The following is a 12,561-nucleotide window of genomic DNA, read 5'->3' on the forward strand; positions in this document are numbered from 1 at the left end:
AGAAAAGCTTCAAGATAGGATTTCTTAAAATTATGCATGGTCAACCTTGTGGCAAGAAAAGCTCTGACTCTTTAGAAAAACTTCACTGTCCTTAGTTCACCTTACACCACTTACTTCATCTTATTTACATCTTCACATTCACACACTTACATCACTACTAGAAAACAGTTAAGTACCAGTGTTATTTTTAGTTTACATACAATTCTTTAGTTAAAGCCTGTTTTCCTGAAATGGTTCAAAATTAAGCTTGAAGTATGAAAAAACTCTGTTAAGGCTTGAACTTTGAATTCAAAGTGATTTATAAAAAAACAGTAGAAGTAACATCAAATAGCTCATTTTGCTGCTTAGTGAAAACAAGCTATTATTTGCATCCTATTCTCTACAGTTAGCATGCTCAAATGTCATGAGCGGAATTTTTTTTTTTTCTTCCAGTCCACCCATAACACCTTCCCCTTACAAGCACACAACAAGCTGGGAAAAGCTAGCTTTGTATGTATGTATGTATATATGTAATGTATATTTCTGGCTGGTAAGAGGTGTTAAATGTAGTACATGCAAAGATTCTAGTTCATTAGTGAGTTTGAGATTAATTATTTTTAAAAATAAAGCACAGTAAGACTAATACAAAATATTTAAGCCAAAGTTTCCTATTTAACTATTTAAATCATTGTTAAAACTGTTGTTTTAAAACATTTATTCTAACAGGTTGTCAGAGTGTCTGGCTGCCAGACATATGGGAATTATAAAACAGGGAAACTATCATAGCACATTCATTGAAAAGTGAAAGAAAAATTTATTCTACATAGTTCTTTGGTTACATGAGCACTACCAGGAAAAACACCTAATGCAGAAGAATGGGAAAACTTCTACTTTGCTCTCTCTGGAGAAAAAAAAAAAAAAAAAAAAAAAGAAGATAAAAGTTGCATAAATAAACCCTAACGATGGAAAAGACCAGCTCCTAAGGTCTTGCACATACTGTTGCACTGGCCTCTGACCACAATGAAATGACTACACACAGAAATTCGGAGGTAACTGCAACAAGTTCTTCGTTTTGGAAAGAAATCTAAATGTGTTGATTACAGCTGGTTTATACTTAGGTTTAACATTTTCAAAAGCACTTATTTTTCTTACTGCTCCAGGAATAAAAATGCTTGTACCAAGAGTGATTTTATATTATGGAAAGAAATAACGTTGTACTTTTATATTTGTCTAAATGTATTTCTAGTGTAGAACGGCTTTGTAGAAAATGAAACAGAACAAACCAAGGAAGTAATTTTGGAAGGACTACCTGCATCTAGCCAGTTATCTAAACTATGGATACCTGTAACACATAGTATTGTAGTTATAACAGGCATCTTATTAGAACAAAACCAAAAACCCCTGCTTTATTTAGCCAAAACAATGGAATCTTTTCTAGTGTAAGCCAAAATACGCTTCCTAAATGTGTTACTGCTAAAATTATGTAATTTTAGCTGCTGAAATACAGGGCTATTTTTTTTCAAAGCAGCCTAGTCAACGACTCTTTGTAGTTTTTATTTCATTTTTAGTAGCAACTAATATACTCAAAAAATACAAAACCTCCTGGATAGTTTCAAGAGGCAGATAAAAGTAAACATTTTTAAACACTGCTGTAACGCACTTACAAAAACAAGAATAAAACCACTATATAAACATCACATTTTCAGTCATTTCCTAATAATGAGATTACCTTGTGGGAAGTTTGGGGAGACGGTCTGGTTTGCTGCCAACGTATTGCTGGACCTAGGAGGAGTCCGTAATTGTTGTACAGCTGGAGACTGGGCAGCAAGCGGCATAGAACTGCTAGGCAATACAACCACATTTGATGGTGTTACAGTTGTGCCCAAGGTAGCTGGATCAGTCACACAGGTGGCTATACAAAGGTTGTTTGAATGCCCAAAAGCTGTGCTTGTGGCTGGCATCAGTTGTATAAATCCCCCTTCCTTGGAAAGATTAGTTGTACCTGCGACTGAAAAAACCGTGCAGTCTTCGTTCTGAGTGTTGATTGAGGTGACCACAGGATCTTTAGGTCTAAGCACAAGAAGATTCTGCTCTGCTAAAGCTGAATCCACATTTTTTTCTGTGTCTTCTGAAGTCAGACATTTGGACAGGCCTGAAGTTTTGGCTGGGGATTTGGCTGGAGAAGACAGTATTATAGTTGGCAAATTTTCTCCTGTGATGCTGGAAACAGCATTATTTAACTCCGTGTCTGATGAAATAAATGAATCATCGCTGATGATAATCTTGAGGGACATTATATTAGAAGGATCAACATCCATTGGTTGACTACTAGAAGATACACCGCTTATACTTTTGGCCTCGGTGCCACACTCATCTGTGGAAGATGCAGTTTCTGGGAGAGGAGAGTGGCATATTTCAGATGTAGTAAGATTATTTTCAGTGGATACTACAGAAATTTCTGTACACGCATCATCACCAGAAGAGAAATATACATTATCAGCATCTACTTTTGTAGAAGATGAAGGTTCTTGCATTTCCCCTTGTGTTCCCTCTGAGTTTGACAGTCCTGAAGGGATGTTAAAATCTTTCTTACAAGGCTTATCAAGTATATGCTGATCATTTGAGTAAGTTTTGTTAGAAGTATCAACAACTTCAAGCTGCAACTCTGTTTTGTCAAGATCTGAAATCTTCACTGCAGATCTCGCAGTACAGTCTGACTGCATACTCTGTTCCTGGTGGGTAGAGTGGTGGCCAGAGTTCTGCAAAGCACCAGGTAAGGCAGCTGTATCATCTGTTACAGCCTGTTCTTTTCCTCCATCTGCTGATGGGCTAGAAATTGATGAACTGTTCTTTCTCAGCACTACACTGTGGCCAGGGCTTCTATCAGAAGTGCTTTCAGTAAGTGTTTTTTCAGATAGTGATGTATCTGGTGATAAGTGACATTTACTTTCAGAACGGGTTTTGTTTTCATTGGCTGTAGTACCTTCCTCCAATGAAATCAAAGAAATGTGTGGACTACCAGAATGAACATATTCTAAATTAGGATTACTTTGAGCACAGTGACTTAGTGGGCCTTTTTCAATTTCCACAGCGTCTTTGCTTTTGGATACTAACACAGATGACTCTCTTTTATCATAAGAATCTCCACAGTGTTCGTTACATATTCTACCAGGACACTCTCTCTTGATAGGTTCAGTCAAACCAGGCACAGAGTCGAAAGTGATTTCAAGGTCTCCAATATGTTCAGGGGTAACAGTCTTAAGCACTTCACTCTGCTTCCTCGGTCTACAATTTCCATGCAGCTGTTCGTTGGATGTACTTTTCTTAGCCATATCATCATCACTAATGCTGGTCTTCAAGGCACGTGATGCTTCTCCTAACTGAAAACCTTTACAGAATAGTGATTCTCTAGAATTATCACCTGTAAAACAGAGAATAAATTAGTTCCATAATTATTAGAACAGATGATCCTTTTACAGAGTTCTAGAAGCAACTTATCAGTTCAATGGAAAACTGTTTCACATGAAGCGTAAGTGGGAATAACAAAGCTGAATGGAAAGTGTATGAAACATGGCTATATACGTTAGGCAATCTGGCAAATCAGTTCATAGAATAACAATAAACATACACATAATAAAGCAAATGGCTCAAGTCACTAAATCAGATTTCCAGAAGCACAAAACCATCTCAGGATAAAGACCTCTTGGCTTTATTTCTCATATACTTTCAATAAATACCTGCTACTGATGGCCTATTGTTAAGAATGGCGTAGACATATTACACATACCTTTTGTTCACAGTAAGACTCTTCTTGTGTATTAATGAACCAATACATTACAGAATGAAAAGATTAATATAGTTATATGTAAAAACATTATCTTTATGTGTTCCACACTGAATATTGCAAAGTATCTCTTTTTTAAGTGAGAAAACAGATGTGCAGATATTCTGGTTTTACTTAGGAGCTTATCAAGTACAACTTCTAAGTACATTGATGGACTACTGTTAAATTTAATAGACTGAAACTTTCTAACAGACCAGGTATATCCATGCAATATTAATATCAGATCAGATACTACCATTGAAAACAGAAAGATTTTGAAAAGTACAAATTGTCTGAAGTTTTTTCAAAATGAAAAGTGAACAGACTAGATGAGATCTTAAGGAAAAAAACCAACTACCTACATCTACTACTTTCTTCTGTTCCTAAAGAACTTTCAAGTGTTTCCAGGTTATCCTCATCCACAAGGACTGCATTTTCTACTCCACTCTGACCAGAAATACCAGCAGGTAAGTTCTTGTTTACTTTGCTCTTTCCTGTTTTCAAAATAAAACACGATTAAATATGTCATTTTACACACAAATGTGATTATTATATTTCAAATGAAGCATGGAGATTTCAAATTCAAGAAATGCCAAACTCAAAGAACTATTTGTCTATATTCATTACAATTCCAGAAATAGCATAAAAATGCCCTTATATTTTATGTGAGGATATCCCTGATCAGACAAATAGAAAAGTTTTACCACAGCATAGAAAAAAAAAAAAAAGTATGAACTATCATCCTTTAGACCAGAAGAGTCTAAAATAATAGCAATAAAACCATCACTGAACCAGCACAAAACCAGGATTTCAGCCACAAGAAAATGCTGTATTTTATCATCATGTATAAATCTATATAAAAATCTAATTCTGAATTGAAGGACACAGATGTCACATAGTCCATTTCTCTTGCAAAAAAGTCCTGCTGAATCACCTTTGCTTCTTCAAGCAATACTTAGGAAAACTCATAATTCATGATGCTTTATAGTAACGATGCAATTCAGTGTAATATACTTTACCATAATCAAACAAGTCAAAGAGTGCCTGAAAAGCTGGATCTGATTCTGTCTGTTCTAGAATGTCCTGTATAGCCTCTTCTGACATATGAATTTCACCCTGAGAAAAAACAAGATATACAGAACTGTTAGACAGTTACTTTCAAAACTCAACAGAAAAACAGGCAAGAATTGTTTTCAGTTCTATTACTTCTGCTCAGCACAGAAATGTAAAGACTAAACATTTCTGCCACAAATTTAACATCTGTTAAAAAGTATTAGTGATTAAAGAAATAAAGTCTCCCAAACATCTTTGTCAGCCACTACATCCTGCAGGTGCATATGGAGGTATTCTTCACATAATGACCAGCATTGTTTAAGAACTCATCACGGGCTACAGTGGAAGCTTATGCAGATGGTATGAATGCCATGAGCCAACCACTGGTTAAAAAAATACCCAAATTAACCCTAACTTCTTGGTTTTGTATATATCTAGAAGACAATGCTAAGCAAAGGGAAGTTTTATTTAATTTACCCATTACATGTTCTATAACGTAACTTCCAACTGCTTTTCTGCCGAAGGCAGTTGGAAGGCACAGCTGCACAGGACACTGCTCTAAGGTTCCTGCTTCAAGTTGACTTATTTGGTAGTAGTCCAGGAAGAAAATGAGGAGGGCACTCACTCATGCGTGTATTGTACATATTCAAGTGTTTAAGTACAGAGTTTCTCCTGACTTCCTGGAGATCCTCCAAGCACTCTACAACCTTTGATGTGGTGGTTGTAAGGGTGGATATCCAATGTGATATGCTTTGTCTCAGCTACTCTACCTAAACCAAGAAGCTGCTTTGATTTTGTTCTGCTCAGAAAAATGGAATACAGCTTTTCAGCTCTACATTTGGATAAAAATTAACCTAAAATCACCAAGTGACAGAAGAATAGCTTTTAACAATCAGACACTTCTACTTCATAACAGGCCGCTGTCTCTACTCTCCTGCCCTCTTCATGAGCGTCACGAAGATTATAATTTCCCTCACTAAGAGCCCTTTATAACTCTGTGATTGCCAGCTCAAGGGTTGTACAACGAAGGGAGAACACTCGAAGTTCAGTCTGTAGAAGCAGAACACACATTTCCTCCAAAAGCTAATAGTAAATTTGAAGATAAAGCATCCTTATTCAATCTCCAAAGACAATTTATCTTGCTATACTAGACAATCCATGTTTATCTTCAAGCAGATCAGAAACAGATCACACTAAAACACGTCTGGAGACTGCAAGATATTTTAAATTATTTTTTCTTTATAAGGCTCCCCAGTCAGATCCCCAGTCAGAAGATGGTACCCAATTACTGGTACCAAAGGTCCAGTGGCAAGCAGGCAGCTAGTGACTGTGGGACAGCGTACTTAAATCTCAATCTGAGGATAATGTTAACAGCTAACCACTACTAGAAGTAGTCCCACTCCCTTGGCTTTTAAGCCTGCTGCATGCTTAGGCTGCCTTGTACAGGTACTGGGAACGAATTCAGAGTGCTGAACTAGCTCAAAATTAACTCCTGCAAAATACTAGTATCCTGCCAGTTCAGCTCCTCGAACCTGCCCACCACCATACAACAAGGTGAGTGCAAGTGAAGCTGTAGAACGGCCCCTGGGCAGAAGCTAGCCATTAGGTAGGCTTAGCTGTATTGTAAAACAAACAAAAAGAAAGAAGAGAAAGTGGAGAGCAAATCTTGACAGTAGACAGAGGTTCAGGATAGTTCCAATAACTGACCATTCTCATGTGGCTGGTCTTAAAAAAAAAATGTGAACAGGGCGATCTACACCTACCTGAAGTCCAAGGATTTCATCAATTGAAGTCTCCTGTTCCGTGGGACCACTGTCTATCTGTTTAGGGGTCTGAGCAACACTGCCATCACTGGAACACATTAGTCATTAGTTCAGAACTCAAAAATAAATCAAATAATAGGTATGAGGTTTAAAGGTTCCTTTTATTACCTGCCCAGGATTTTGTTAATGTTCTCAGCAAGCTTCTCCTGAAGAGATTTGTTGCTCAAGATTTTTTCTCTGGCGTTTTCAATAACCAGTTGCTGAAAAACACAGTTCTGAAGTGGTCAGGTTTCTATTTTTATCATCACTAGAAAAGCAGCATGAATTTCTAACTTACTGGGGAAAAAAAAAAAAAACAACCTAAAAAACCTCAATTCAACAACTCTTCCTAACAGCCAATCTGTGACTGCGTGACATTGCTAGGAAAATCATCCCAAACACTCCTTTACTTCTACTTTTCCTAAAGCACAGCGAGGCTTATTGTGCTTTCCAGTTTTCATTCTCAGAAAGATTACTGTATTCCAACAGCTTAGAGGTATCTTAGCAAAGCCAACAAAGCAAGGACAAAAAAAGTTCTACATAGCCATGCCATCCTCATTAGTTTAGTACATAGAAGAGCTACTTCAAATAAAAACCAAAAAAATGTATCTTCTAAAGTTAATTTCTGTAATACCCAAGATCAACAACATGTAAAAGACTAGTCCAAATTTGTTTCTTAAATGTAAATACCTGCTGTAAGTATATACTCACTGGAAAGTTACCATCTATGAATTCTTCAAGGGGCTCACTTTCTTTTTCCATTATTACTTCATTAGGGTCTTGAGAACTTCTATTTGCTGAAAGAGGTCCAGATGTTGCAATACTCTTCCTCTTCTGAGATTCACTGAAACATTCCAGGAAATTTATGACATATTTTGTGAGAACGTAGCAAACAATAGACCTAAAGGTTAATAAATCAAGCAATCTTCCTTCTTAGCAAATGAGAGATTGCAATCAACAGAAAACTAACTGATTAACTACACGCAGAAAATACAATAAATGCCAATACCTGTTTCATTATGTTGTATCCATGTATTGTGTCTGACTTCATAGAAGTTACAAACAAATATACAGACTGTGGGTAAACAGCACAATGGCAAATTGAATTCCATGCCTACTACTTAGAATTTTTCCGCCCTCCAGTACGCATCACTTTAACTGGTAGTACAAGTTCTAATTAACTGCCACTCAAGAAAATAAATTGGGCATCACCACTGAAAATAAAGATCTCTGAAGGAGCAGCTCTTGTCAAAGCATGTTAGGTTGCATAAGATTTTGGATGATGAATAGGAAACGTAATGCTTTTATATGAGAACATGGTGTTGGCTCTCCTGAAGCCATCAATCAGCACTGGCACTAAAATCACTTCTATACAGAAAAAGCAGGCAGAAATAGAGAGGACTTGAAAAAGGTACGAGTAAGGATCCAGAAAAACAATAAGCAAAACCACCAGGTGGGATTTAGTCAGGGATAAAGACAACAAATGGAACACAGAGACCAGTCAACTCATTAAAAACAAAAGGACATTGGAATGAACGAATAAAAAGTGCAAAACTAGTATAATAACAGTTTTTCACACCACTTTTAGTGTGAATATGAAAATTTTTGCTGACAAAATTTACTGAAGCAAATAGATTTTCTACGTTAAAAAAAGACAAAATGCACAATTATATCAGTATTGAGAATTTTCATAATTGATAAGGATATTTTGGAAGGAATACTAAATTTTAGGCTCCAAGATGCCTATGTCTAATACTGGAATAATGTAAAGACTAGCTATATGCAATAGAGAAGCACAAGTAGACTCCCATCAGTCTAACATTAAATTCTTCGACTTTCCTTTGCAAAAATCACACACCAGCCACTCTGAGTGGATCTTAAATGTGAAACACTCCACCATGTAAGAAAATATACAGCAGAGGTTAGAACACTGCATAATCTCTAAACAATCTTTAATAAAAAAACAACACACACAAAAAACTCCCCATGTTTACCTTTTTCGTCTTCCCGGAGGAAGCAAGTTTGAATGAAGCTTTCGTTCTTGTGATGCTGGAACTTGGATGTGTATGAAATCTCCTGCTTCATAAAGGAAAAAAATAATAATATAACACCAGTACCTTTTCGAGTGATACTGTTAAAGCACTACAGAAATCTACACATCATTTACATTTCAATCAATTCCTGGGAATTCATACAAAATATTTTGGTATTATGAAAATGAGAAAGATTCCTTTTAAATATATCCTGAGAAAAACATCCACTTGATGTGGATCATCCCTATCTGCTAAAACAAGTGTTTTGGTTGAGGGTGAGGACAAAGGATAAAATAATGACAAATGAATGCATTTCTGATCTCTGAACTCACATTAGTAAGCAAGTATGTAAAAGCCATTTCTCTTTTGGGCACTCCTTTTATTTTAATCATCCAAACCAGTTCAGAAGGCTAGGGGAACAAAGCACAAATTTTCTAAAACTTCTTTGTTAGAAGGTGATTAGTCCTGATTTTAGAAAACTTCCATCTACATCCATAGATTTTTCATAGAAAAAAAGGTTTAAATAAGTGGGCAACTTACTGTTGATCTTGTTTTCTTGAGTTTGTGACTGGTGCACAAACAGTGTATTCAGTCTAGCCTGTGACATGCTTTGATTTACTGTTGGCCTGTGAATAACTTGAGGAGATACAACAGAAGAGGAATTTTGCGGCCCTGACTGAGGGATTACTGACAACAGTCCTGGGTTTGCAGGGGCTGATTGCTGAAGCATTCTCTGTCTTTTCATTTCTACAATTCCACTTCTTGTACGTGCTGGAGAAAATAAACACAAGATGAAAATATACGACAAAGGAACTTAAAAAGGTTGCTGATTTTCCAAGACCTAATTAAGGATGCTCCACTAAAACTTCTTTGTGCTTCAACAATGCATTCATGAAACTCAAAATGTAAGCAACACCCATCTTTGTCTTCTGTGCTACAGGTTTCAGGTAAAATAATTTAAGAAGTAGGCAGACGTTGTAACCATGCTTGTATCATTGCTTAAATATTTACAGGAATAAATCATACCAAAATGGTATTTCATTACATAGTATACCACTCATATAACTGACCTTAACTGAAATAGCTAAACCAATATAAGTTTGCATGTATTTATCAGACTAAATCTGACAAATTTAAACAGAACACCACCTGATTCAGTAAGTCTCAGATCCAAGAACAATCACTACTTATATTTAACATCCACTTGCCTCACACAGGTTACTCAGTAGAAGTACTACAGAGAGAAAAAATTATTTTTAAGTACAATAACTTTCCTTTTTTGAGAGTTCATTGGGCACTTTTTGTAATTAAAGAAACAGTTCTAGATAGAAGAAGTATCTTTTCATATTTTGCTTAGATCTGTGTTTGTATACATAATAATAATAGTTTCAAGATTGTAATACGTTTTTGTATTTCCCTTCTACAGATATGAAACTGCATCGTAAGTAGACTGGTCACGTTTTCAGTTCCTCTGTGAACCACAAATTAAGTCAACAGCTTCAGGACCGAAGCAGCAGTTTTTAAACCTTTTAACCATGTAAATATCTAAAAAAATTTCAGCAGAGAAGAAAATGCCATATAGAGAACTTAAGCCCCTTGCAAAAAGCTCAGCTTTTCTTACTTTTCTTTCGTGACCATTAAAGTAACCCACTGACCACACTGAAGACAACAGACATGCTGAAAAAACCCACTGCAGAAGAGACCTGACAACATTTTAAGAGTAAGCATGCATTACTGATTGCTGCAGCATTCCCCCTTTTTGCCAAAACAAGTAATTTGAACGTAAGGCCTATTGATCCATGGAATTGGCTCAGTTACTTACTCCTTTGATTAGCGGAAAATCCTGTGGAATTCTGCATGCTCCTAAAAAGTGAAGTAGGTGACATAAATAAAAGGAGCACAATGGAAACCCTCAGCTACACTGTGTGACAATATTTGTATGTTTAATGTCAGTCTAGTCCCAACCACACATTATTTCAGAAAGATTCAATCTACTGATTGTTATTTTCATTCTTGCAATGATCACAGATCCTTCAAACAAAGCCTACTTTTTGATGAAGTAACTACCATCGTATCAGATTCTAAATGAGTCATAGTGTATTGTTTTATTACAGGAAGGCCACATACTCACATTAATGCTCTCCCCTTACCTGCTAGTCCCGTCTTAGTATCTTGAAATGTCTACTCAACTATCGACTCTCACACACATATCTTCTTCACTATCTCTCAAAGGCAATAGAGAGCAAAACCATCCTCATACAATGATAAGGGGAACTGATCAATATAGGGACTCAATCAGAGTGAAACTGTACTTTCTTGATTTCAAAACTGTATTACCTGATCTGAGAAAGTGTATAGTCTAATTTTTTCCACAGAGATGACATCATTGCTGGAACTTCATTTGTTGTTTCTAAAATAAAACATTAAAAAAATATTTAGGTGACTATAACAGACATACGGTAAGAAAAAGTAAAATCACAAGCAAAATGCCCTAGGCATTTCAGACATCATCTAACTTTGGGTGTCTAGTTGCCGCCTTAATATTCTGTTTATTAGAGAGTCCTAACTGCTAATTTAAAAACTTTGATATCAAACACACTCATCAGACACAGTTAACAGTTTTAGAAGCCTAAATGAGACTGAGACAAAGACATTCACGATGATAATTCTCAATGGAATATGCACATGGTGTTGACTCCTGGGCAAACACATACTAACCCAACTTAATTCACTTCTGGAAATTGTATTTCTATTGCCAAGTCAATCGTATGCTTTTCAAAATTGTAACCTGGCAGACAGGCCTTTAAAAGTAATGTTTTATTTGAAGATGTCACCCAAACAGGTAAAAACACTCGGTATTTTTGAAACACAGTACACTGAAGTATAAACGGAAAGATGTAAACAGACCAATTAATGAAGTTTTTCAAGGTGCCAGGAACAAAGTATTTTGAAGAAAGTATGCTTGTGTCTTAGTTACCATTTCTATTAAACCTAGTGTGAAAAAAAACCCACATTGAGAAATGTTTCAAACATGGTATGTCTTAAATTGCAAATCTTAGAACCAAGCACCACTAAAACCTGATCATTCATCAACATGTATCAAACCATTCTAAGACTTGGCAACATGCAAAAGCTCAATAACTGCTTTTAAAAACAGAAAATGCTCTAACTTTGTCTCTAATATTAATGTAAAATATTAAGTTATTCTCAAATTATTTTAATTGCTTCTACTAGTAACAAGACAAGAAACATTTCACACCATAGGACTCTTCCTGGTTGTTTCATAGAATCACAGAATATCTCAAGTTGGAAGTGACCCATAAGGATCACCAAGTCCAACCTCCTGCTCCTCACAGGACTACCTAAAACTAAACCATATGACTAAAAGTGCCATCCAGATGCTCCTTGGAATTCTGACAGGCTTGGTGCCATGATCACTTCCCTGGGGACCCTGGTCCAGTGACTGACCACCCCCTCAGTGAACCTTTTCCTAATGTCCAATGTGAACCTCCCCTGATGCAGCTTCATTCCAATTTTGTGTGTCCTCCCTCTCCTATCTGTAGTATAAACAATACACAGTATAAATTTACAGGCATAAACTCATACATTTTTCACACTTCATTATATCTTTGTGCTTTATTACATTAGAAGCTCTGCTCAAATTTGAAGTGAAAATACATGCTGGCAAATCCAAACTAAGATAATAAATTCATTTTGCTTACAAGATGTTGATCTAATTGGCCGTTGTTTGCATAATATGGAAATCTTCAACTTCCAGCACTGATGGAGGATTGCTTTAAGTCTGTACATAGGTGGAGATATTACCTCTTCTTCAAGGAGTTTACAACAGATTAGTAAGAAAAAAAATAAA

The 12,561-nt window shown here is 36.1% G+C and overlaps 1 protein-coding gene across 6 annotated transcripts in view; it reads right to left on the reverse strand.

Annotated features, from left to right (window-relative positions):
- The window catches only part of NPAT (nuclear protein, coactivator of histone transcription), a 33,603-nt gene that overhangs the window by 15,916 nt on the left and 5,126 nt on the right, over nucleotides 1–12,561 (reverse strand). For 5 of the 6 annotated variants that reach the window (XR_013926323.1, XR_013926324.1, XR_013926325.1 and 2 more), the window contains exons 4-13: nucleotides 11,028–11,100; nucleotides 10,513–10,553; nucleotides 9,231–9,461; nucleotides 8,652–8,736; nucleotides 7,369–7,501; nucleotides 6,787–6,878; nucleotides 6,619–6,706; nucleotides 4,822–4,918; nucleotides 4,165–4,296; nucleotides 1,709–3,400 (exon numbers count right to left, since the gene is read on the reverse strand). Coding sequence is in view for 3 of the 6 variants with exons in the window: in XM_080377177.1 (XP_080233303.1) it covers nucleotides 1,709–3,400; nucleotides 4,165–4,296; nucleotides 4,822–4,918; nucleotides 6,619–6,706; nucleotides 6,787–6,878; nucleotides 7,369–7,501; nucleotides 8,652–8,736; nucleotides 9,231–9,461; nucleotides 10,513–10,553; nucleotides 11,028–11,100 (2,664 nt within the window). In the remaining 3 variants the exon portion in view is untranslated. The remainder of the gene's footprint in view (nucleotides 1–1,708; nucleotides 3,401–4,164; nucleotides 4,297–4,821; nucleotides 4,919–6,618; nucleotides 6,707–6,786; nucleotides 6,879–7,368; nucleotides 7,502–8,651; nucleotides 8,737–9,230; nucleotides 9,462–10,512; nucleotides 10,554–11,027; nucleotides 11,101–12,561) is intronic. The other variant, XM_080377178.1, reaches the window with a different exon arrangement.

Source organism: Falco punctatus, assembly GCF_963210335.1.
Source record: "Falco punctatus genome assembly, chromosome: 2".
Taxonomy (NCBI): Eukaryota; Metazoa; Chordata; class Aves; order Falconiformes; family Falconidae; genus Falco; species Falco punctatus.